Source organism: Symsagittifera roscoffensis, chromosome 4, assembly GCF_963678635.1.
Source record: "Symsagittifera roscoffensis chromosome 4, txSymRosc1.1, whole genome shotgun sequence".
NCBI lineage: Eukaryota > Metazoa > Xenacoelomorpha > Acoela > Convolutidae > Symsagittifera > Symsagittifera roscoffensis.
In genome coordinates, this window is record NC_087065.1 from 61,693,383 (window position 1) to 61,721,122 (window position 27,740).

At 35.4% G+C, this 27,740-nt stretch overlaps 3 protein-coding genes across 3 annotated transcripts in view; 1 reads left to right on the forward strand and 2 right to left on the reverse strand.

Moving 5' to 3' along the window:
• The window catches only part of LOC134845134 (26S proteasome non-ATPase regulatory subunit 1-like), a 428,069-nt gene that overhangs the window by 318,551 nt on the left and 81,778 nt on the right, over nt 1-27,740 (reverse strand). The window lies entirely within an intron of this gene.
• LOC134843767 (uncharacterized) overlaps nt 1-27,740 on the forward strand; it is a 207,772-nt gene that overhangs the window by 105,456 nt on the left and 74,576 nt on the right. The window lies entirely within an intron of this gene.
• On the reverse strand, nt 6,001-24,777 carry LOC134844410 (protein lifeguard 4-like). The gene is made up of 5 exons (XM_063861072.1): nt 24,463-24,777; nt 24,105-24,213; nt 22,198-22,303; nt 13,629-13,826; nt 6,001-7,028 (listed from the first exon to the last, which is right to left on the reverse strand). Exons 1-5 carry the CDS (start codon nt 24,653-24,655, stop codon nt 6,822-6,824), a joined length of 813 nt encoding a protein of 270 aa, XP_063717142.1. The 5' UTR covers nt 24,656-24,777; the 3' UTR covers nt 6,001-6,821.

A 27,740-nucleotide genomic window follows, 5' to 3' on the forward strand; every position in this document is an offset into this window, starting at 1 on the left:
TTACAGCGCTAAAGTCGTAAATTTAGCGTGCAACAGTCATTTTTGATTATTTACTAGCCCACTTCATAACCTGTTAAATGTCTGAGCACTTTTCATTTGGATGGTAATAAAATAAAGTCACTTCTCGAGAAAAGATAAAACAGCGGCTCTGCAGCTGAAGTCTTCTATTAAAGCAAGAAGGAGGTATAAGCATCACATCAATCTTAACGAGTTCCTTATAATTAACGACTTCAATAATCTCAACTTAAAAAGATTTTGACTCAACAGAGTCAACAATATGGACAACAAGACCGCTTGCATCAAGCGCGAGCACCAAAATTAGCGGACATCGATTTGAACTCAATTCAAGTAGTTTTATATGAAAAAACGCGGCAATTCTACAAAAAAATTGCTCTAGGTTCTAAGTCTTGACGTCAATTTTTATGAGAGAAAATTTCAAAAAGTGATAAATATTTTTTCATCTGGCGTAACATTAAGTGCCGCAAGAAACTTATATGCAAAGCAGTAACTTCAGATGCTTTGACAAAATTGCATTTTCGTGAATGACCTTCTTCCAGTCGAAATCTACATTGGCCCCAAATGTCCCTTTAGAAATATACTGCAATATTCGGACTGAATCGTTTTTGGTTCATGCTTCATGATTGGCACGTTTATCAACTTGCAGTGTTCGCTTTAAATTGTGTCGCTCCCCTTTTCTCACCCAAACGGTTTATTGCCAATGATTAACAATGAGCAGCCAAGATACGCACCCCCGTACCGCAGCACCTCGAAAAACAACAGAAAGGAGCCCTCAGACGTCCCAGCTTTAACTTAAAGACAGGGATGTGCTCAAACGACAGATTTTGATTAGTTTGAACATAGAGGAAGCTGAGCTTTGTAAAAGAAAAGGATCGATGAAAAGGAAAGTTTGTTGAGTAGGTTGCAGCTATAAATTAAACTGCCAGCAGACAGCTGTGCGGATCACGGCAAGAAACATCGAAGAAAACATAGGTTTGAAGAAAAAAAATGGGACCTGTCTTGCGACAGGAAAAAAATTGTCACCAGAAATTTGTCGTTGCAGTTCAAATCACGACTGAAAGCGCTGTAATCTGGTATCAAAATCTATTTCCGTTTTAATCTGTCAGCTGATTGGACACAAAAAAAAGTAGAACTATCCGAAATTTCTACCCACAGTGGTCTGAGCAAAACATTCACATTTACAGCAATAACACTGATGTGTAGATACAGTTCGGCGGTGCTTATACAGAAACGTCCCATACATCACAGTCCAATACAAATTAGTTCAACGCATCAGAAAAAGTATTGAAAAAAACAGTCCAAAACTAACTGAATTTCTAACCTTGATCTATTGACGCCGACAAAATTGATTTGCCTTTGCAACATCATACCTGAGCATAATTAACGGTCTAAGAACCAAAAAAGCAATAAACAAGAATAGCCTGTTGCTGAGCAAGTAGCACAGGATGTTCCGACCACACTCTCAGAAAAAAACTTTTCTTCAAGTTAGTGACTTATATACAAAAGCGTAAAAATTTAGTGAATCTGGCATAAAAGACTCCAATTGTCTTCAAAAAATTTTTTAAAAAAATGGAAAAATTATAAATTTTTTCAATTTTTTGAACTAAAAATTTTAAATATAGAATGTTTTTTTTTGCCAGAGAAGAGCTGAATGAAGCTTCCAAAAATACTTTTCATTTCAATAAAATCATTTTTCAGCCTAAATTGTTAATTTTCATTTGCAACAAATCTTACTCGATCGCTTTACTCGCTCGAAAGTTTGAAAAAACTACACAGAGGCGAAGCTGAGCTTCGCAACATATGCGATACAAATATGAATGAAAATGAAAATCAAACGGAAAAAACTGCAATAATAGCCCAAAACATCCGGAACAAAATTGCCTGCACCATAAGAAACTCTACTGCGAGATTTGGGAATGCTAAACAGAAGCCAAGTTTTCAAAAACGTCATTTCTGCGAAACTAAGCAGACAAAACTAAAGAGACAGACAATAAAATAAATCGGTCATAATTTTCTATTTGGAAGAAAAACAGGTCTCAATTGGAATCGAACTCCCGGGCTTTGTCGTTTCAAGCATGGGGGTTACAGCAACTTGGAATAAAGCTTAAATATCAAGCTACGGGAACCAAGACGACGAATATAAACAGATGGACGATAATCCGAAAAAGCATTAAAAATGAAACGCGCGGATTCGACTTGCAAAACTTTGTCGTCTCAAGCAGTTATTTACCCGTACGCCAGATGCTTCGGATGATTGATTGAGTTTCAATTAATAATTACCAAGCGGTAACAAAGCCGAAAAAACCGGAGCAGAAACCCTTGATGCCCGAAAGAAAATCAAAAAATCTCTTTTCCCCTCAAGAGCACATTCGCGCGCCCAAAAACTTTTTTCGGACGTAACGACGCAATAAGAGGCCACTAGGTCGATATTAATTAAACCGAACTTTATTAAGCCGATAAAAACACGAAAAAAAAAGAAAATAAAAGCGAAACTAGAAGGATTTGAGCAACCATATTTGAAAGCAAGATTTGAAACCCCTCAGAGTACCCTGACAACACCCAACTACACGGTAAGGAATTTCAAATTTTGAAAACAAAAATTAATTTAAATTTATTAAAAATTTTTTGAAAACAAAAATACAAAAAATGTCATACCTCGAGAACTACAACAATTTGAGAAGTGTTAACTGGTGGCAAGGTTCGCAACCGTCTGAGAGTACTCTGATAGCCCCCAACTACAGGGTTGGGAATTTCAAATTTAGAAGAAAAAAAATTAGGTTAAGTTTTCTATAACTTTGAAAAATCACAAAAAACGTCATATCTCGAAAAATACAAGGATTTGAGCAGTCATAATTGGAGGCAAGGTTCACGAATCCCTGAGAGTACCCTGAAATCATCCAAGTACAGGGTGAGGAATTTCAAATTTTAAAAACAAAAATTTATTCAAATTTTTTGAAAACTTTTTGAAAAAATCACAAAAAATGTCATATCTCGGAAACTCCAGGATTTGAGCAGTCATAATTGGCGACAGGTGATATAAAAAAGAGTAAAGATTAAAAAAGAACGATAGCAAAAAAGATAGAAAAAGAAGATTAAAAAAAGATAAAAAAAGAAGACAGAAAAATGACAGAAAAAAAAAATGTTGAAAAAAGAAAGAAGGATAAAAAAACAGAAAAAGATAGAAAAGATCGAAAAAGAAGGCTCGAAAAAAGACGGAAAAAAATACAGATAAAGAAAGATTGGAGACAACCGTTTGACAGTAGCACTACTTTAAACTGAATCGTCGAAATCAAATTTAAAAGTAAAAAGTTAAGAGACGGGTATGCAGACAATCAAATTATTTTAAAAAGCAGGTATACAGACAGACAGATAGACTTAATTTGGCCTCAAAAAAATAAGTGAAAAACTCATGGCCTTGCGGAAAACTAATTGAAAAATTTTCTTAAGAATTGCAATATATGATATAGCTTAAACCTGAACAAATTCTTTCGTTAAACATGCAAAATTATTATGCTTCAACATGGGAGATAGCTGTCACTTGCATTTAAATATAGTGTAGATATAGATAGATAGATAGATAAAGATTTTAACAAATTGAGCTGGTAAAATTACAACGAATGTGAAAAGCAAATTTCGATGCAGCCGGATTATTCAAATGCTAAAAACAGCTGCAGTGAAAACTGCTTAGAGCTAAAATAAACAATTCTTAGATGTGGCAACTAAGCAACAAAACATAAGCAGACGAATTCTAGGCCAAAAAAGTGATCCGGAACATTTCCCGTTTGAAAAAAACTGGTCCTGGTCAGACTCGAACCCATGACCTTTGCCGTCCTAGGCATTTTCGTTACCACCAGGCTAAGTGTGCAAGATACACTACAAAATTTGAGTTCATTATGAAGCAAGGTACCGCCAGGAGTCCAATGAGTCGTGGACAAAGTTTTTTACCGGAAAAATATCTAGTACCGGATTGCAATACCCTTGCTATCGCAATGGTAAAAACACACCGGAATACACAGTTACTCCTCATTTTCAATGGTCGGAACAATTAAGAGTTTATTAAAAATGAAATAAATTTGTGGCTAAAAAATCGGACTCAAACTTTTACAGAGGCGAAGCGAGCTTCGCACCACTTGCGACACAAAACAACAAGGCCGCTTAGTCAAAAAAACTCACCAAAAATGTCAAAAAAACTTATCTATCAACATGAATGAAGATTGTTTTGACAAAAACATGCCCAGACAAAACAATGTGATATTAACATTGGATAAAACTTACCAAGCTGTAACAAAGCCAAAAACATCGTAAGAAACCCTTTAAGCCAAAAAACTTTTCCAAATGACTTTTTTCGCTCGTCAATCGACGCAATATGAGGTCACTAAGCCGATATAATATAGACCGAAACCTATCAAGCCGAAAGAAAAAAATTAAACCAAAAAATACCGAAAGAATAAGTATTCAAAGACTTCCAAACTACAAAAAACTATTGACTACTCATCATCAAACACGGAGGCGAAGCTGCGCTTCGCAAACACTTGCGAGATCACGACCAAAAAAGCAGCTACATCAAGTGAAAGAAGTAGAAATAAGCCTCGAATTAGCAACCTACTGTTATCAAGAAATTTTGAATCTCACACAATATCCACTCAGCCACGCAACTTAACAACCGACAAACACTACTCACAAATAAAACAGCCTCATATGCTAATAAATTTCCAATGCAATCAGCAAAAGTGGCACCAAATACAAATACTCAATTTTGCAATAAATAGTTTCGAATATAACAAACTGAATGCATCCACACTAACTTTGTGTGTGAAAAATCGCAAAGCATAAAGCCACATTATGTATAAATTATGCATTTCAAAAAAAATGCTAGATATATTGAGTTAGAAAATTTCTGGAATCGAGTTTTCATTATTGTTATGTTGTTTGAAACAAATCACTTTTTTCGGCTCATTCGATGAATTAAAAATGCATCAATTGTGTTAACTTATTACTATTCGGATGTCAAGGCACTTGCTATAAAAAAGCTGTTAAGTGGTACCAATATTTCCGACTTAGGGTGGAAAAAAGAAGGTTCGTACTAATACACTCGCTTCGCAAGCAAGTGTTAACACACGCACACAAAAAAAATTTTCGCTCGTCGAACAATGCAACATGAGGCGGGCAATAAGCCTATATAATATTAAGGCCTAAGCAGAAAATGACCTAATCCGAAAAAAAAACATATCAAAAACATATTAAGGGAAAACATGAAATTTCAACAAATCGAGTTGGTGATCAACGTCAAAAGCAACTTTCGAATAGAACAGCTGTTTTAAATACTAACATCAACAAAATATGTCAGTTGCAATCAATTTATTGCTAACAGAGGCTTCCAGGAAATGAGTCAAGTGAGTCCTGTGAACAAAGTTTTTTTACGTGAAAAAAGTTTAATACCCGATTGCAATAGCCTTGCTTATCGGAAGGTTAAGAATACTCAGCCAATACCATGAAACAAACCTTGTTTATGGGATCGAGATTTTGCTAATACTCGCAATTCGAAAACAACTCCCCTCTATTCTTGCCATCAAAAAAAGTTGAAATTTTTTTAAATGTATTGATAGCTGATAATGAATTGGCGATGCTGCTATCTACGTACTATTACCTATCATCATCCAGATTAGTTTACAGAAAAACATTTCTTTACTAGCTAACAAGATTGCTACCAGAACAAAATCCGAGAAAATCTTTATCAGCTTTTGATAGAATTGTCATTTCAATCAATGTGATTATTTAATGGACTGATTTGTATTGGACTGTTTTTTGTAGACAGAGACTGAGCCAGAGCTAAGGGGAAGTCACAATAATAGACCGAAAGCAAAATGGATACTTCCTACATATGACTTTCTCCTGTCTGAAACTTTTTTCTTGAGTAGAACAGTAACAAATCTATAAACTACCATTACCGTTTCGCCTCCCTTAAAAAAAATTCGAGAAAACTTCCACTGAAAGAATTAATTTTATTTCCCTTTGACATCGAAAAATTGGTTCATTAAAGATTTTAATCTAACATATTTACATTTAAGCCACAGAAGCGACAAAAAAATCCCATCTACTGGTTGAGAGTGCCAAGCAAAAACTGCATAACACTATCAACCTTAGATCCGAACCTATTAGACTACAAATCATAAGAAAGAGCATCACTAAGGGTAATCACTTCCCGCGTCTTGGTATTGATCCAACTTCGACTACCGCGAATTCATACCTCTTTAAGATTTTGTCGCTTCAATCAATATTTTCAGAAACTCATCGCATATATCATTCTACACTTCGTGCTTAATTAGAAAAATGCTATCATTCTATCGCGGTTCTGTCTTCCAGTTGTATAAAGTATTCGTGTAATTTACAACCAAAACAAAGGAAGCAGAAATATATCAGTGATGTATATCAGAAATGTAATATTACTAAGGTTGTTTTCTTCATATTATATTTTTCATTCAAGTTAAAGCATTGAGATTCTTGATCATTTGCTTCAATAATAAAAAATTATGCTCGTTGTCTATGCACTCTTTGAATGGATTGGCCTGTTGATTTACCATTTTTTCAATACGTTTACATTTTTGAAATGGATATACATTTTCGAAAAATATATATAATTTTTATAGTCTTCAAAATTTTGATCAGCTAAAATCGATAGATCCTTCCAGCTAGAACCCGCTTATCGATTTGAAATTAACTATTTTGAGTAAAGGGTGAATTGTTGAGTAGTGAGTGAATTGTTGTTTGTTCAGTCTTTGTTCATTTTCGTTCAGTTCCGTTGTTCAGTCTCTTCTGGTGGCCTTGAGTATGCGCAGGATGTAGATGAAGAGATTGATGATGTCCAGGTAGAGTTCAATCGAGGCCACAATGTACTCCTCAGGGGACACTTTGGCCATAATGAGTTGAGTGTCAACAATGATGAAGAGACAAAACACACCTGCACCGCCCACACTCACCATCAACTCAAAAGAGTCGGACTGGAAGTAGAGCTGAAACGACACGATGAAGTCAATTTTTGGATCACTTCAAAGATTTTGATACCATATGGCACGTAGCTAATTCCCCTCTATAATTCGCCCGTTGAAAAATTTAACAAGAGGCGAAGCTGAGCTCAGCGCCACTTGCGACACAAAGGAAATGCCAAAAATTAAAAAATAATGTGTCTCAAACGAAAAGGGTAAAACTTGGATGAACTGTTTGTTGTAGGCAAAAAAAATCAAAAAAAATCATGTTATACACAGCGGCGGAGCTGCGCTTCGCAAACACTAGCGAGAATACGAAAAAAAAGCAGCTCTATAAAGTTCCAAAAGAAAAAGTAGAAATTAGCCTCGACTTAGTAAAATTCAGCTACGTCTCGGATTCGAGCCTACGACCTAGACATTGAGTCTCACGCACTAACTTCTCAGCCAGGGACGATTAATTAAAGATCACTAGCCACAAATAAAGCAGACAACAGATGTTATGCAATTTCCAATGCTACAGTGAAACTTCCATATAAGTGAACACTTTCAATGAAAACTTTCACCTGTGAGTTAGATTAGAAAAAAGAAGGTTCGTACTATTACACTAACGCTTCCAAGCTCGCTGGTGTGAAAAACCACCTAACACAGAAAAAGACCTCGGGCTACACGAACTCCATTCTTTTCTTTCTGATGAAGACCTACCAGTTATTTCGGAAAGGATGAGAAATAAAATTTTGGGCAAAAAAGTTCCTGAATCATCTCAAAAACATTGCTTAAAATTTTGCAAGTAACCAACCTGCGCATCCTACATGAACAATTGGTGATAAAAAACCCTTTCCCGTATTTGCTATAAACTGCAACCATACTGAAAGCAAAAATGGACAAAAAATTACAAAACAAATGAATGCAACATTTTCAAACAATCGCCACAAAACAGAACTTGAACAAAGAACTTGAAAAGCTAAAAAATAAAAACTCTAAAAGCCTATAAAATAATCCATTTATATCAAATATGAAAATGGTTTGCAATGGATCTCAAAGAAAAAGTAAAACGAAAAAGACGCCCTTAAATTAAATACAGAAAGGAACACTAAAATTCAATTTTCCAATAATTTCAGTCAGGAAAAAATCACAATCATGAATGTCGTACAACACTCGCCACATTCCTTCAATGACAAAAAAGTCAAAAGAAAAAAGCAAAAGAAAACATTTTCCGAAAATGTATGAAATTTTTTCGAAAGGTTTTTCGACAATTAAACACGAACATTACCCCAACAACTTTACCCCCAGCATCGATTTCACATAACATGGCTCAACCCAGAAACCACAAAAACTATATAACAGATGGATTCCAGACACTTGAAGATAGAAGTACAACCCCAAGCCATTCATTCGAAAACATAGCCAATCGAAGATTGGAAAAGAGTAATGAACGCGCTAGTAAACATTTAAAAAAAAACATTCTTTCTTGAAAAAAATCTTGAATTTCGAACTTCAAAGAAAAAAACAGAAGCCCTTAAACTCTTTGAAGTTCTAGAATAATTTGATTTGCACTTTTTTGATAACATGAACCCAACTTGAGAAAACTGGAAGGTAAAGTTTGCTTTCCGCTGGGAAATCTTAAAAATAAATTCCACTTTCGAAGCTAGAAATCGTTCACGTTTTTTTCGCGCCATTTCCACAAACGTATTTGGAGAGTCCTATTTACGTCAATTTCTGCAGATTAATTTCAATTGAACTCAAAAAAGTGCATTAAACCTAAGTGCATCAAAATTTTAAGACTTTTTCCTGAAAAAAAAAAAATCAGCAAGACATAAAAGTCTTCGCCACGTTCATCACGCTTAAAAATGAAGGAATGCAAATTTTTCGACTTTTCTATCTTCTAACAGAAAAAATTGTTTTATATAAGCAACCAGAAAACCACAAAACTATAATTACCCTCTTGAAAATGAAAAAAGAGAATGATTAAAGGATCTAACAAAATTATAAGAAATAAACAGCCGGCAAGTATCCGACAAAAATTTGGACCAAATTAATAAAGCCGAAAAAATCAATAATTTTTTGAAGATTGTGTCAACTGTAGACACAATATCGCTCCAGTAGCTCTAAGCCAACTGTTAATATGGCAACGTGCTGACGTGCAACTTGGCGAGATTGGAAATGGAGACCATGAAATAGGAGCAGATCCTGTGAACAAAGTTATTTACGCTGAAAGAAGTCCATTACCTAATTTCAAGTCAATTTTTGGATCACTTCAAAGATTTTGATACCATATGGCACGTAGCTAATTCCCCTCTATAATTCACCCGTTGAAAAATTTAACAAGAGGCGAAGCTGAGCTCAGCGCCACTTGCGACACAAAGGAAATGCCAAAAATTAAAAAATAATGTGTCTCAAACGAAAAGGGTAAAACTTGGATGAACTGTTGTAGGCAAAAAAAATCATGTTATACACAGCGGCGGAGCTGCGCTTCGCAAACACTAGCGAGAATACGAAAAAAAAGCAGCTCTATAAAGTTCCAAAAGAAAAAGTAGAAATTAGCCTCGACTTAGTAAAATTCAGCTACGTCTCGGATTCGAGCCTACGACCTAGACATTGAGTCTCACGCACTAACTTCTCAGCCAGGGACGATTAATTAAAGATCACTAGCCACAAATAAAGCAGACAACAGATGTTATGCAATTTCCAATGCTACAGTGAAACTTCCATATAAGTGAACACTTTCAATGAAAACTTTCACCTGTGAGTTAGATTAGAAAAAAGAAGGTTCGTACTATTACACTAACGCTTCCAAGCTCGCTGGTGTGAAAAACCACATAACACAGAAAAAGACCTCGGGCTACACGAACTCCATTCTTTTCTTTCTGATGAGGACCTACCAGTTATTTCGGAAAGGATGAGAAATAAAATTTTGGGCAAAAAAGTTCCTGAATCATCTCAAAAACATTGCTTAAAATTTTGCAAGTAACCAACCTGCGCATCCTACATGAACAATTGGTGATAAAAAACCCTTTCCCGTATTTGCTATAAACTGCAACCATACTGAAAGCAAAAATGGACAAAAAATTACAAAACAAATGAATGCAACATTTTCAAACAATCGCCACAAAACAGAACTTGAACAAAGAACTTGAAAAGCTAAAAAATAAAAACTCTAAAAGCCTATAAAATAATCCATTTATATCAAATATGAAAATGGTTTGCAATGGATCTCAAAGAAAAAGTAAAACGAAAAAGACGCCCTTAAATTAAATACAGAAAGGAACACTAAAATTCAATTTTCCAATAATTTCAGTCAGGAAAAAATCACAATCATGAATGTCGTACAACACTCGCCACATTCCTTCAATGACAAAAAAGTCAAAAGAAAAAAGCAAAAGAAAACATTTTCCGAAAATGTATGAAATTTTTTCGAAAGGTTTTTCGACAATTAAACACGAACATTACCCCAACAACTTTACCCCCAGCATCGATTTCACATAACATGGCTCAACCCTGAAACCACAAAAACTATATAACAGATGGATTCCAGACACTTGAAGATAGAAGTACAACCCCAAGCCATTCATTCGAAAACATAGCCAATCGAAGATTGGAAAAGAGTAATGAACGCGCTAGTAAACATTTAAAAAAAAAACATTCTTTCTTGAAAAAAATCTTGAATTTCGAACTTCAAAGAAAAAAACAGAAGCCCTTAAACTCTTTGAAGTTCTAGAATAATTTGATTTGCACTTTTTTGATAACATGAACCCAACTTGAGAAAACTGGAAGGTAAAGTTTGCTTTCCGCTGGGAAATCTTAAAAATAAATTCCACTTTCGAAGCTAGAAATCGTTCACGTTTTTTTCGCGCCACGAGTCCTATTTACGTCAATTTCTGCAGATTAATTTCAATTGAACTCAAAAAGTGCATTAAACCTAAGTGCATCAAAATTTTAAGACTTTTTCCTGAAAAAAAAAAAATCAGCAAGACATAAAAGTCTTCGCCACGTTCATCACGCTTAAAAATGAAGGAATGCAAATTTTTCGACTTTTCTATCTTCTAACAGAAAAAATTGTTTTATATAAGCAACCAGAAAACCACAAAACTATAATTACCCTCTTGAAAATGAAAAAAGAGAATGATTAAAGGATCTAACAAAATTATAAGAAATAAACAGCCGGCAAGTATCCGACAAAAATTTGGACCAAATTAATAAAGCCGAAAAAATCAATAATTTTTTGAAGATTGTGTCAACTGTAGACACAATATCGCTCCAGTAGCTCTAAGCTTACTGTTAATATGGCAACGTGCTGACGTGCAACTTGGCGAGATTGGAAATGGAGACCATGAAATAGGAGCAGATCCTGTGAACAAAGTTATTTACGCTGAAAGAAGTCCATTACCTAATTTCAATATCCGTGCTTATCGCAAGGATAACAATTAAATTGCTTTTTTTGAAAAAAGAACTTATCAAAATGTTTGCCTCCATTTGTAATTTCGTAATTGGAGAGCGTTATTTGTCTGTTATTCAGCAAACAAATTTAAATTCAACTTGAAACACAGTGGCGAAGCTGGCCTTCGCACCACTTGCAATAAAACAGATTAAAAATCGAAAAAACTAGATCCACCATAACTAAAAAGGCTAGTTTTGAAACAAAACAAGCCGAGACAATGAATAAGAAATTAGCATCGGAAGATGAATTACCAAGCGGTAACAAAAACCTTGGCAGGAACCTTTTAAGCCGATAATATAATCAACAAGATTTAAGACTTATGAAAAGTCCATCTCGCCCTCAAAAAAAACATTAATTGCTCGTCAAATGAAACGTTTTGAGACAACTAAGCCGATATAACAAAGCCCAAAAAACATCGGAAAAAAAATTGTGACTAACAGGAAGTTATTAAGCTACCCTCGCCCTCAAAAGAAACACACGCGCGCACACACACACACACACAAACACACACACACACACACATACATACAACACACACACACTTTTTTGCTCGTCAAAGGACGCAAAATGTGGCCGATAAGCCGACAAATATAGGCCGAAATCTATCAAACCAAAAAGAGGGAAAAACAAACAAAAAAGGCGATTTGTTGTCATGAAAAATTTCAGCTATAATTTCTATTAAGATAATTTGCATTTTGTGCAATCCAGAGGTGAGCATAAAACTTATATTTTCATTGAAACAACTTGTATTTAGGTCACTAAGCCAATAAAATATAAGCCAAAATCATTTGGGCTGAATAAAATTTCAAATCGAAACAAATATATACCCGATTTCAATACCCTTGCTTATCGCAAAGGTGAAAATTAAAAAGCTTTTTTTTTAAATAGAAGTCATCAAATTTGTTTGTTTCCATTTGTAATTTCGTAATTGGAGAGCGTAATTTGTCTGTTATTCAGCAAATAAATTTGAATTCAACTTGAAACACAGAGGCGAAGCTGAGCTTCTCACCACTTGCGATAAAACTAAAGAAAAAATAGAGAATGGCGAAAAAACTAGATCTACCATAATTAAAAGACTAGTTTTGAAGCAGAAACCAGCCGGGACAATAGAATGTAAAATTAGCATCGGAAGATGAATTACCAAGCTGTAACAAATACCTTGGCAGAAACCTTTTAAGCCAAAACAATAATCAAGAAAATTTAAGACTTATGAAAAGTCCCACTCGCCCTCAAAAAACATTATTTGCTCGTCAAATGAAACATTATGAGACAACTAAGCCGATATAATATAGTCCAAAACCTATGAAACCCCAAAAAATATAGAAAAAAAATATGACTAAAAAATTATTAAGCCGCCCTCGCCCTCAAAACAAATACACACGCACGCACACACACACACGCACACACACACACACACACACGCACGCACACACACACACACACACACACACACACACACTTTTTTGCTCGTCAAAGGACGCAAAATGTGGCCGATAAGCCGACAAATATAGGCCGAAATCTATCAAGCCGAAAAAGAGGGAAAAACAAACAAAAAAGCGATTTGTTGTCATAAAAAATGTTAACTATAATTTCTATTAAGATGTTTAGCATTTTGTGCACTCCAGAGGTGAGCATAAAAAATATGTTTCCATTGAAACAACTTGAAAATAGGTCACTAAGCCGATAAAGTATAGGCCGAAATCATTTGGGCAGAAAAAATTTTTTAGTCGAAACAAATATATACCCGATTTCAATACCCTTGCTTATCGCAAGGGTAAAAATTAAAATGTTTTTTTTTTTTGAAAATTGAAGTCATCAAACTTGTTTGCCTCCATTTTTAATTTGATAATTGGAGAGCGTTGTTTGTCTGTTATTCAGCAAATAAATTTGAATTCAACTTGAAATAAATCGTCTTAGTGACCTAATTTCATGTGTGCAGCATGCATGCTGAAATCTGTGGACAAAATTGTTTGCGGGGGAAAAAGTCTAGTACCCGATTGCAATACCCTTGCTGTCGCAAAGGTAAAGAAACCAAAAGTCAAACCGCGAAAAATAAAATTTGAGTGTGAGCAATTTTTAAAACCTTTTCTTGACAAAAAAAAATACCCGAACTGTGTGTCTTCACTACGTTAAATGATACTGAATAATTTCATATGGAAATTGCATTGGCACTTTATAGAATATGTTCTGACCTGGAAGAGTGGTGCTAGAATGAGAAGCCAGAGAGAGACGAGGAGAGCTGCACCACAAGAGGTGTAGTTGTGTTTAGTCTGGGAGGCATAGCACATGAGCATCACAGTGAGGGAGAGGGTGATGGCAAATGCCTCCAGCACCAGACCACTATCGTAGAATGTCACCAGGGATCCCAACATCACACTCTCCATTAAAGTCTACATGGCACAAAAAACTAACTCAAATCAGAATATTTAACCAATATAGTAAAAAAAAAAACAATACCCTATACATTTCAGAAAAGACTCATTTCATCTTATCGAACTTCTAGACAGCAAAAATTTATAGCTAACACAAAGAGAAAATTTGCCTAAATTTTATTTAATAAAAGCAAATTAACAATTTCGTGGTCAGCTCAACCTTAAATATTTTTGTATCTTTTTCGCTGTCAAAAAAAAGGTTTTTCAAAAAAAGCCTTCAAATTTGCTTTTTATTTCACATTTTTAATTATTTTCAGCTGTCATCTGAATAGATACGAGCTCCTAGAAACTATATTTTAATAACGGACTACATGCAAATCCATCACCAAAAAATCATTTGAGACCGACGGTTGAAATAAGTATAAGTAAAAATTTATAATCGCAAGAGAAACAAAGAAAAATGAAAAAAAAAAAAATCATCAATATTCTTTGTTTTTCCGATTTCACCGAAAACTGAAAGCAAAAATATAACAGAACAGGGCAGTTAATCGCAAGCTAAAGAAACTTTTGACCAAAACATACAACACAGAGGCGAAGGTGAGCTTTGCACCACTTGCAATACACAAAGCCACCGACTAAAAAAAATTGACAAAACGCCAATAAAAACAATACCCAAAACTTTCAAATGTTATGGCAGAACACAACAGCCAGTATTGAACTAGCTTTTAAGAACAACGCATTATGCTACATATTGCGCTACAATATAATCAGTGGAAAGAGACATGTCAATAAAAAAAAATTCTGAAAATTAAGTTGAAAAAATTACTTGAAATAATAACTTTTAAAAGTTGGAAAAACTGCCGCTACAAAAACTACGAAGTGGTAAATTGCTACTATTTGGGTCCAGTTTACAATGAACATTCTGTGAAAAAAGTTGTTTGCGGCAAAAAAAGTCTATTGCCCGATTGCAATACCCTTGCTTATTGTAGGGGTAAAAACATTTAAAGTAATGGTAGGACAAAACCAAACCATTTCAACTTTCGAATAAAAACCTTCAACATTATCGCTACTCAGCAACTATCTTCAAAATTACCAAAGCTTTTAGCAAAAAGCAACGAGCATAAAACAACCGCGAGTACAATATGAATGGACAAACGTTGGACTCATCTTAAACTCAAAACCTATTTAAATTTCGTAACTTATGTTTGATAGTTTACCCCTACTACCAGCTCATCTCGTCATGTCTTGAATAATCGATGCCTAACGAAAAAAGGATTATGTTTTGAAACAATTTTCACCGAGAACTAGGAAGCCGGACAAAAGAAACTCAGTGAGACTTGGAGTGGGCGTGCCACAAAAATGCAGATAAAGAATACTTCGATAGGCTGCTTTTGAATTGCAAGGAAGAAACTCAAGAAAGATATAGTTTCTTCCAAGCTATAAACTCTTCCTTGAATTACAAGAAGGATATACTTATTTTAGACAGAGCCCTAAATGTCAAGGTAGGCGAACCGCTTGATGGCGAAGAGAAGCATATCGGCCGTTTTGGATGTTGAACAAAAAACGCAAATAGTGAATATCTCGCAAATTTTAGTCCTAAGCAATATTGTACGCTGCAATACACTCCACAAAAAGAAACAATCCTGCAACAGCTGGCGCTTAAATGACGCCATGGTAGAAATCAAATAGCCCATATTATGATATGACGAAGGTGGCGATCCAGTAATACCATAATCAGGCTTTGTCCGTAATCCACCTCAGACTGAAAGCATACACAAAACAAGTGAAAAGGGTGAAATAAAACAGCTATCCTCAAAAATTCAGAAACTACCAAACAATACCAATTAGCATTAGGAAAGTTATCGCTCAATGCTAAAATCGACAAAGCAGCGTAGGTCAAATAACGATACACGGCAGCTGAAACCCCCCTTGGCTTCAACTGATCAAAAAGCAAGCCACTGAATAGCAGTGAAACAATAAAAGTAATTGAAAAACCTGCCAGAGCAAGAAACGAAAGGACAAAGGCGAAAATACGCAAAGAAGATTAACGAAAAGACCGCAATGACAAAACCACATACTACAAGAACTTGGCCGAAGAACATGAAACCTTTGTATATGAATCAGGAAACCTTTGTATATTTAAATGTAAAGCAATTAGCATTCAAAAAAAAAAGCTCAGACGGAAACGCTGAAAGGTTCAAATGGCGAGTTTATAACAGACAAAAAAAGGGCGTGTAGAAGAATGGGCCAAGCATTTCAAAATTCTTCTGAAAGGTCAGCTCTAGACCCAATGTAAATGCATTCAACCATTGCGCAGCCCTTCGCATTTCTCAAATCTGAACCACCAACTACTTTCGAGGTATCCAATGCCATTAAAAAAACTTGAACGAAATTAAGCTGCAGGGTTCGTTCGACATACCCCCATAACTACTGAAGGATGGTGGCAAAGAAGTTTTGTACAAACTAACCATCTTACCCCCCATAACTACTGAAGGATGGTGGCAAAGAAGTTTTGTAAAAAGTAACCATAAAATATGGGAATAGAAAAAAAATCCCATGAGTGGAAAACAGCTGAAATAAAACCGAGACACAAAAAAAAAACGATGAAGCGGTTTGTAGCAACTACAAAGGAATATCCTTAACTGTAATAGCTTTAAGAGTTCTCAAAGCAATGCTGAAAAATCGATAACAGCCAGCATACAAGAGTTATACAAGGAAAACCAAGAAGGCTTTACACTTAAACGAAACACAAATCTTATATTCAATGACTTCAAAGCAGCGTTCGATAGTGTAGACAGAAGTTACGTGAAATTTGCCGTAACCTTGGTCTGACGGAGTCTAAAAAATCTGTCGAAGTCTATGTACACTGAAACTTAAAGCCAAGTAAAAGTCTATAATAGCATTTCAAGAGAAATTATAATTCTCAAAGGTGACAGGAAAGGGTGAATTGGCACCCTTTCTCTTTAAACTGACCATCGACTGAGCAATCTCCAGAGACTTTGAAAGCGAAAATCTTGCAATCACACTAGACGACATGGTTGTTGCGGATCTGGATTTTGCAGTAGACATCTAAGTGCTCGAGGATAATTCAAAGACGCACAAAACTCCTTGATCGAGATGCCGAAACACAGCGTACGTTGGACTCGAAACAAATGTTGACAAAAACAAGTTCTGCTCCCCCAGCGTTGTTCAGCATGAGTGGATTGATTTCAACGATGTAATGAATTGGAGTTCATGGAAAGTCCTCAAAATTCGTACTGAATTTGAGAACTATAATGCATACTATAGTCATTTCCTTTTCAATCAATTGTGAATACTGCTCAGATAGTTTTTGAAAATACATTACTCTGGCAGATGAAAATGTATTCAAAAATCACACTTTTTTGCCAAAAAATTGGCTTTCGAAATAAATAATAAGCACTATTCGAAGTAAAACCAAAAGTGATTCAGCTATTTAAGATGTACTTGCCACCTATTGTAATATATCACCTGGAATTGGTATGAGTTCAATGGGTGGACCGAGAATGGATCCGATGAAGCTTTGTGCTCAAGTGCACCCGGCAGTATCTACCTTGGACCCTGCCCACAACACCACAACTTTTGTGAGCCTCTATCGGGCACTGATAATGGAACTGAGCAAACTGCAGGCCTCGTCTGTTTATGTTGCACCATTGCTCAGTTACACACACCTCAAGATGGCAGATTTTCTGTAGAAACTCACTTCGAATTCAAACTTAGTTCTGGAGCACAGTAATTATTCCAATGAACTGGAGCTTTTCTTTTATTGACTTGTAAAGGTCGAGAATTTAGTATTGTGTATTTTAGTGTTTTTAGTAATTTAGTAGGACTTAGTATTTTTTCCGAGCCAATTGATTATTGGAGGAGGGCTTGCTAGAACCAACTAAAATTGAAACCGATAACAAAAATTAGCGAAAATTTGTACTGTGTAGTTTTTGTTTATGAGTTTATTTGTTTTTAGATCCTTATTGTCTGCAGACACTGTTCTGTGGTTCCCTTATCCAAGGTTAGTTTTCCCCGGTAAGAAAAAGAGGTCCTTCTGTTTTTTCAGGAACATCGACACACTCAGGTGGAGCCAGACAGACAGGAGGAACCATACAGACAGGAGGAACCAGACAAACAGGAGAAACCAGGCAGACAGGAGGAACCAGATAGACAGGAGGAACCAGAAAGACAGGGGGAATCGATAATCCCAGATGGAGGGACAGGAGGAACCGAAGAAGCCCAGATGGAGGACAGGATGGAGGGACAGGAGGAACCGAGACGCCCATGCGGAGGACAGGAGGAGCCAAGACAGATGGAGGGACCGCTCCTGCTCCAGATGGAGGGACAGGAGCAACAGACAGATGGAACCGAGACAGATGGAGGGACAGCTCCTGTCCCAGATGGAGGGACAAGAGGCAACGAGAGAGGAGAAACAGACAGGAGCAACCGATTTTGGAGCCGTAGCTCTATGCTCGTTTTGCGCTTATCCAATTGAATTTTCCAAGGAAATGGTGGAATACCAGATGGAGTGTTCAGTGTGGCGATTGAGGGGTGTCACTTAAACACACTAAGGGAAAAAAGTGCACACTTTCGTCCAGTGCAAGGAATGCGCAGTCTGGTGCAACAAAAAGTACCTAATTGAAATGAAAAAGCATATTGAGGAAGCACACCATCAGCTACCAATTCCCGACAAGACTTACCTCTTACACACGCGAGAGGAAGATCATAACAAAAAGCTCCAGGCACGTAAAAGAGAACTCGGAGAATATGATGTGACACCCGGAAGCGTTTCCCCTCAACAACCACTAAGTAGAAAGAGTAGAAAACTTCACTCATTTGGGAGGTAGACTTCAACTAAGGGCGAAACACCAAAAGAGGTCAAAACCCGGATAGGAAACGCAACCGGAAAATTTAACAACCCAAAGCATATTCGAAATCAAGAAAAGTCTCGAAAGCTTTAAATCCAAAAGCTACAAGGCCTGCGTCAGAAGTGTTCTTTTTTTAATGGAGCCGTAACGTGGCCCATCAAAGAATCTGATATCAAACGAATGGATGCCTTTGAAAGAAGGTACTTACGAAAAATTTTCCACATCCGATACGACCTACCATCATCAGACATAAGGCCGAAAGCAAAAAGCATAACCTTGAATACACAACTCAGAAGGCTGAAGTGGCTGGGGCATGTTCTTCACTTGAACCCTCGAAGATCCCGAATGCTGCCCTAGAACTTGAAAAAGGAGAGGCTTGGCGACGACCTCCAGGTGGCAGCAAAAGTCATGGCGCAAAATAGTCCGAGATGTTATTAAAAGTTTTGTGAAGCCGCCCATAATGACGATCAAGACACGGAAGAATGAGTGATTCAAACGATCCAAAGATTCGACACAAAACAAGATGTAGTGGAGAACTTTGTTTCGGGATATCACTGTGGCGGGTGGAGAGCAGCATTGCCTCAAATAGCCCTACCTGGACCATGGTACCTTTATCATAAACTAAACGTTCTTTCACTATAATGAGCTTTTTCCAGGGAAGATATAGATAGAGGAAAAACAAATGTGAAAACTAATTCAAAATCCACTCCATTAAATTCCAACCAAAAACAGTGCTTCGTTCTGAAACAAAATTGATTAAATTTCCATGAAAAAAATTCAAATTTCTAAAAACCGCAGAAGACAAACATTTTCAAAAAAATGTCGAAATTCGCATTTAGAATTTGATCACTCGTCAAAACTCAATAGTAAGTTTTTTATGCAAAAAAAAACACCAAGAAGACAAGGACATTATCAATTGCGCTACAAATCAAGCCTTAAGGATGAAATGAAATAATTTGAACCGAAATTACTGGAGAACAGAAACTTCAAGAACAGACAGATCAAAATCAGTTTCAAGACGAACTCGTTACTTTTGCTTGATTGACTCTTTGGGATAATAGAAAAAAAAGCTTATAAAATTTGGCCAACAAAAGGTTGCAACTATAACTGAACTCAAGAAAACTAAAAAAAAAACAGTTTTCTTCTTGAAAAAATTCAATACTTTAGTTTGTAAAAGAAAAACTATCAGATTAAGATCGAATCTCTATGGAACAAAAAAATCATCCATGTTTTTCTGCACCATTTCAGCAATTTTTTCCCAGAGCGCAATCTGCCTTTTTCAGCAAATGATGAAGAGGAAGAAGAACTTAAATCCTATCGTAACAAATTACATTACATACTTCAAATAACCACCAACGGCACATTTAAAAAAATTAAACTCTGACTGGGTAACTGATGAACCACTTGAGGTTACTAGTTGCTACATGAAATTATGACAGGCGCATGAAATAGTAACATAAGCATAAGCTATAACGAGGAAAGAGAAGAACTGCTCAAAGTAAGCAGCGTTCTTCTGACAGTGCAGCCAGAGCCTTACACAGACTATTAACTACGAGGCATTATTTGTTTATCAATTGGTATAATTAGAGCACAGACAAAATTATGTCTAAAACACGGTTTTAGGTGTTGAAATTCTGAAAACTCGGCTAGTCGTACTGCCTGTTTAATAACAAAACTTTAAATTGCTCACTTAGCGGTTAATGCTTCTACTGCCTCTTTCCCATCACCTAGAGCCTCAATAACACCAATAGAATTGATTGGGGGCTAAATGTTCAATAGGTACCAACTGATCCTATGCGACAGTAACAAGTGAACAAGCCCAAGAATGAATTTCTAGTCGCATAAAGCGCCTGGAAAACTATGAGTTCAAGAGACAAAACGATTTGCATAACATCAGTATATTATGATTCTATACATCTAATCAGTTGCGGTAAATTGAATCGCAAAAAAGACATTTAATTCAATATTCATTACTTGAGATAAACAAGCCTCGTATTTCATGAGCAAGGCTCTAGACATCCCAGAAGAAAAAATTATCAAATTTTGCGGGTACCAGAAGTTGAATAGAACCCCTGTGAGTAAGTGATGCTCTTTGTATCTTGCTTTTGAGATATAAAATTTTCAAAGTTTCAAACTAGCTCGTCAAAGTGCTACAAACTATTCAAAAAATCTTCTGAGCGTAATGACAAAGATATCAGATCAAACTTGAGCAACATTAAGTATTTTTTTCACGAGATAAGCCGAATGCTTCCGTATTTTCTTTTAAAAAAAACCAAAATGAATTTTTTTAAATCATGAAAAGAGGCAAAAACGATGTATCGCTGGTGCAACAAAAAAACGAGAACTCCGTATCGCAAAACTGGTTTGATATTCGAGCACTAGTATTCTGAAAAAAACTGATTCAGGAAGATGATGACGCATTTTAGAAATGTTTTCTGAGCTTCGTTCGCACAAAATCAATACGACGCAAAAAAAAGTTGAGAACCTACATAAACACCAAGATATTTACACGACGAAGCATGCTTCAAAGATTCATTACTCATAGACAGACCAGAAAAGGAAGCAATATTATTTGATAAATTCAATTGAACAGTCTTATCCATATTGAGCGATAATTTGTTTATAAATAACAATTTCTCTATTCCGCAGATATCCTGATTAAAATTTTTTAGAGGACAATTTAATCCAGTTACGTTGGTATCATCCGCAAAAAGATAGATATCACAGGTCTTGCAAACCTTGGAAAGGTCATTGATGCAGTTTATGAATAAAAGAGGCCACAAAATTGCGCCTTGAAGTACACCACACTTTAGACTTCGACCTTAATTTATTGTTTCATTTCAATCAGGATATTTAGGACAAAATGAAAAAATCATATAAGGGGACAAAACCATCCGACAGCCTCGGTCAAAAATACGAAAGCCAAAAAAAAGCAAAGTTTAATCGTTATATAAACAATGATGACAACTGAATACAATAAATAGGCTAACTCATGAAAAAATTGACGAAATTTTATTCTACAAGAACTGCGGCAAAGTCCAATAAGCCGAAGAATTTGAAAAACCTGATGAATACCTAGCGAGAAAACACAAAGCTCAGTCGTGGCTACCATCCCAAACTTTTGGCACCTAGGGCGGCATTTTATCATTATATTAAATTGACAATGCAATGACTGGGTTTTATGCGAACCCTTGGATTATATTCCTAAATCCTTTGTTATTATTATTATTATTATTATTATTATTATTATTATTATTATTATTATTATTATTATTATTATTATTATTATTATTATTATTATTATTATTATTATTATTATTAAGCAAGCTCAATTTCTTTCAAATTTATGAAAAAAGATGTTTATTTGAAAAAAAGTCTTCTTCTTGGTTACGAAAAACTTGAACTCGCAAGTCTAAAACAAGATTCATTATAACTTAATTTTCTGCGTAGACAAACTGGATGTACTTTGATTGAATCGGACCTAGGTTCGATGAAAGAGAGTGTGAGTGATGACTTACGAATGTGGCGAGGAGGATGAAGTTTGTGGGGTACTTGTTCCTGTTCACCTGCATCCCAATCAAAACTCCTAGAGTAGCAAAGGCCAGCACAAACACCAGCCACTGGCTGAAATATTCAGAGAACATCATCAAGATGCAGAAAAATTAACCACAATAGAGTGCCATAATTCATTCAGTTCTTTCCGGAGAACTGCAGTTGTGCCCCTAAATATGACCAAACATAGAAAAGTCTCATTTATAGCACATGGCGAGCTAAACCAAATTTCTTTCATTTTCGATACAAATCAAATAAGAAGTTTGAGCACATAGGCAAAGCTGCACTTCACAAACGCAAGTAAGTAGGATTAAAAAGTTAAATACGACAAAAAATGCAAAATAAAGTTACAAAATTTTTGAACAATTAACGGGAATCGTACCACAGAGCTCGAGTATTCTAGTCAACTAGCCCAAATATTCAAGCCGAAAAATTCAGTGGTGTTGAAAGTTATCTGGAAAGGATACTCTATGTCATGCGCGTTCTAGACAATATTTTCCGTTTTTCCTAAGTTAACAGCTTTTTATGGATATTTAAGAATTTTGAAAAATAAAACGAAGTTCAGAGCATTTTTAAATTATAATTTATTCATTTCGAAAAACCGGCTGATGCGGGTGAGCAGATATCAAACTCGATTATTGTACTTCACATTAGTGTATTCCCAAAATTTTTAACGATTAATTTAATTATGTTTAAAAATGCACGCAAAATTGATAATGCCGAAGAGTTTTCAAGCGCCTGAAAGGTTTGAAATATGGCATGAAGTCCCTTCGGCTTGTTGTCCCAGACCAACCAATGATAAAGCGAAGAACACAATGGAGCAAAAATGTTTACTAAAATGATTACTATTGTATGCAAGTTGAATTGGAAAACAATGGACTGTAATATAGCAAAATGCTCGCAAGCGTGCTTGTGTAAAAAAGCGACATGAGAAGTCAGTATACCAAAATTAGGACAGTATTAAAAATCAAAGGACACTAAATATTAAAGACGGGCGAAGCTGCAATTCGCAGACACAAGCAAAAAGTAGCTAAATGGAAAAATGTAAAACAAGAAAAAAAAAGGTTACATAAACCTTAAAAATAGAACTTTTGCTGTGTCGAAATCAAGTCAACGACCTGTAGACAGCTTGAAAATGGGCAAAAACTAGCCAATCGCCAATAAAGCCTTGGTAAGGTTGAAACAAAGTTTAAAAAAACTCTTGCTATGTTCCGGAATTGTATTGCCAACTTGAACATAAGGTTACTGACAATAGACTGTCGCTTGACAATAGGCAACGACTAAAGGTTACTGACAATGGACTGTCGCTTGACAATAGGCAACGACTAGACACCAATAAAGCAAAGAACAGATACTATTAAACCGCCAATGCTAATGCAAGTAAAAATCCACCAATGCGCACTTTTATTTGCGAGCTGGGTTGAAAAAATCTGAATAAGTGGAATCGTATTACGACACTACGCTTGCTAGTGTACAAATGCACAAAATATCGATAAATGTTTAGTTTGTTATAGTTAGGACCAAAATCAGGGTTAAATTAAAATGGATTGAAGTTTTCCTCGCCTTTAAGACCGTTTGAAAAACATTTCAGACAGTCTGCTCACTGAATTTTGTTATTCAGTCAAAGCATAGTTCTCATAATTCAAAAAGAAACTTAGCGCACTTTTCTGGCTCCTAGTGATTACGAATCTCCGGATGAACGACGCCACATAACAATTTTAAAAATTTAACGCCGAGCAGATGAAGGAACCACTTGAACAGATTGAGTTGCTAGCTGAAGTATTTGTTTTGAGTTAACAAATTTAGGTGCTACCTGCCCAAAACATGCCAATGCTGATCTTACCCCAAGTCTAAATTTAATTTGACATCTTACTTGGACTGAATGAAAGTCTTCGCTGACTCATTGAGCATGAAAATAGAGCAGACGAACACAGTGGCACACAGCTGTGCAGTCAGGATTGCATACACCTTCCTGATGAAGCCTAGAATAACATATAATTGTCCAAACTTTCTCTAACATTTTAACCAGATGATGTTTCTAAAAATCTGAGAATACTCAGTCAATACTGTGAAACCAGCTTGTTTCTGGGATCGAGATTTTGCTAACGCTCGCAATTCGAACAGCCGATGCTTGATTTTTGGTCGATGCTTTTATAGAAGTACCCAAAGCGATGTCTTATAATAAATGTGCATACGCCCTTGTTGAGTACAAGTACAACACATGTACCCACCTAATCGAATCTGCGTGGGGGCATTGAGAACGTTGTTGTTGTAGCAGAAGTCGTCCTCTATTCTGATTTTCAACTCCCTCTCCGGGTATTTCTGACTCTTCTGCTGCACTTTCACTCCCCCCATTTGGCTCTCATTGGGGAGGGGGAGAGCACCTAATGAGTTGACGCCGCCAGTAGAAGGCGTGGAAGACATGGCTACGGTGTAGACAATTTTGCCGAGCACAACCGAAAGTTACTTGATTGATAGAATCACTACTGTTCGTAAATTTTGTTTAATTTTTAACAAACCACCAAATTACATTCCAACACTGAAAATAATCTGCAATTAATTTCAGTAAGTTAACTGCCAATTAAGCTCTCAAAACATTTTTTGTTCCGACCACGTCACAAATGACTGGAAGGAACTAGTGTAGGGGGGACTTTCTCAGCCTGATTGCAAATATCCTAAAGAAAGTTGGTGAGTGATCATGTGTCTTATTATATTAAATCACCATTGGTCTTGATTCGGATTCCAAAACAAAAAAGTTGCCTCATTGTCGAGGATAATTGCATAGAGTTTATGACTATCCAGACCAAAAAACTAGCGAAGACTCTTCTTTAAAAAATCCTGGTCCATTTGAAACAATGATAATCAATACGCTCACAAAAGCAACATTAACCGCTATTAACCGTTAATCCAACTTTAGCGTCTGCCGATTTGATCTTTTTGAAAACGCAAAATTAAAAATGTAGATATTATTTAAAATGATTTTTTTTCACCACTATTGATCCAAGTATTTACAATGATCGCTGTTGTCGGAATATTTTGCGCTACATGAACCGTGACCAGCTGTTCTCATTTCTAGCAAATAGCACAAATTGACTGAGCCTCTCAATTAGACAAGAAATTTTTACTCGGATTAAAACAGTTATGGCAATTTCAAAATTTTGCTTTGAAGCAAATTAGCCTAGAGTAACATTATTCAGCGTTTCTTTTAAACTCACCTTCTTGAATCAAAACTAAAATTATCGGCACGCGAATTTAAGAAAAACAGATAAACGTATTTCCAAAAACGACTTGATCGCAAATAAATTGCAACTTCAGAATCCTGTTCTGAAAAAATCGAACTTCTAAATACAGCAAAAAAACTGACTAATAGGCGCAGCCAAAAGCATCTTATGCACAAAGAATGAATAAAATCTTCCCATGACTACACCACTAGCAAGGATAGCCCATTACTGTGCAAGTAGCACAGCATGTTCCGACCATATTCTTCAGAAGCTACCAAAAAATATTTTCGTTTCTTTTTGTGTGTGGTGTGATGGAAGGATATGGACAAAACCCTATATTTGGGCATTTCTGAGAGTTATAGGCATATTGGACGACGGTTGTCGAAAAATGATCACAACAAACAATAACAAAAAAAATACATCCGTTTTTTGTAGAATTTTTTTTTTGATGTTTTGAAAATTTTTATTCCCAAGATGGAGCTAATAACTTCCAATTCTTGAATAAATTTTTCAGTGTTTGATTTTAAAAATCAGGATTTATTTTGCGACTAATACTGCGACTACTAAAAATTGCAACAAAGCAAAATTCATTGAAAAAGCGTCAAATGACGCAAGAAACCGAAAAACATGGTAAATGCTATGCGCTTTCACTTGACACTTTTTTGAATTAAATCAACCAATTAAAAAAAAGACCATTTTGAAAGAAACATAGAAAATTTTCGATTGACATTTTTGCAGATCAAACTGTCCAAAAAGAGGAGACTGGATTGAACGGTGAATTTTTCTTATACGACAAAAACAAAAATTAATCTAAACTCCACTTTCGGATTTGAAGTTGTTCAAGTTTTTTCGCACCATTTCATCTATATTGAGAGCGTAATTAGCTTCCTTTCAGCAAATGAACTAGAATTAGTCTTGAAGACCAAGCAAGTATCAAATTTTTTGAATTCAATTTGAAGTAAAAAAAAATTAAGAGTTTTCCCGAATAAACAACTGGACCTAAATAACAACTTGACCTAAAAAACGTAACTTTTTGAACTTCACGGAAAACTAACCTTTTAACTCCATTTTCAAAGCTGTAAACAATCGTGTTTTTTTTGCACCATCTCCGCTAATTGGAATGCTTAATTTGTTTTCTTTTCACCGAGTGAATTTGAATTATTAAAAATAGCATTGTGGAATCAAACCGCAGAAAATCGAATTTGGTCAGAACAAATCTTAATTTTTTTCCTTTTTAAGAACTTTAAAACAAAAAAAAATCTCAAAAAAAAACAGGAAAGACCTGATATTGTCAAAATATTGCAGAAAGGTAGGAGTAAAAATGTTGAAATTGAAGCTAAATATTTTTTTAAAAACTTTCGTAGTGCAAAATTGGTAACTACGCTGAATTCAATCAACACAATATTACACAAAACATAGCAGAAACTATGCGCTTTCGTTTTGAATTTTTTGAATTAAATCCACTATTTTTTTTTTAAAGTGACCCTCTTTTGAAAAAAAAACGTATCACTTTTTTGATTGACGTTTTTGTATTTCAAAATAACCCAAATAGAAAAAACTGATGGGTCAAACGTAGAATTCTTTCTATACAAAATTATTGAACAAAACTCCACTCTCGGAGCTATAAGTTGTTCATATTTTTCGCACCATTTCAGCTATTTCGGCAGCGTAATTTGCCTTCATCTAGCAAATGAAATAGAATTGACCTTTAAAAGAAACCAAAAGTCAACCCGCTTCAAATCGAATTTCGTCTAAAAGCGAAAAAAGACGACAGAAAAAACTCGGCCTAAATTTCTTCACTACGTTCCTTGACACTAAATAACAATCGTCCGAACTTCTGATAATTAAAAACTTATAGTAGCATAATGATTCGGACAGAATACTTCTGTAAATAAAGAAGTTTTAAGAACAGGCTTTTTCGTCGTGTTTTTTTTTGTAAATTTAACCATCTTCCGGTAACTGCTGGTTTCTTTTTTCGGGAAACAAGTTTAAGCAGAGAACTGCGTTTGAATTGATTACAAATCGAGTCATTTTTCAGCTCACTGATTTTGCCAAAATATGGGTATAAACTTGCTTCAATTTATAAATTTAAATATAAAGCGTGTAAAGAACTGGTTACAATTTTGTGGAATTACTGCACAAATGTACGGGTATAAAATCGAAATTAGGTCAAAGCTATTTATAGAAAGCTTTATCAGTAAAAAACTAACATAACATTCAAGTTTAACTTGAAAAACCTGAACTAGTGGAAAAATTGAAAAAACTACAGATATCATTCAAATATTTTG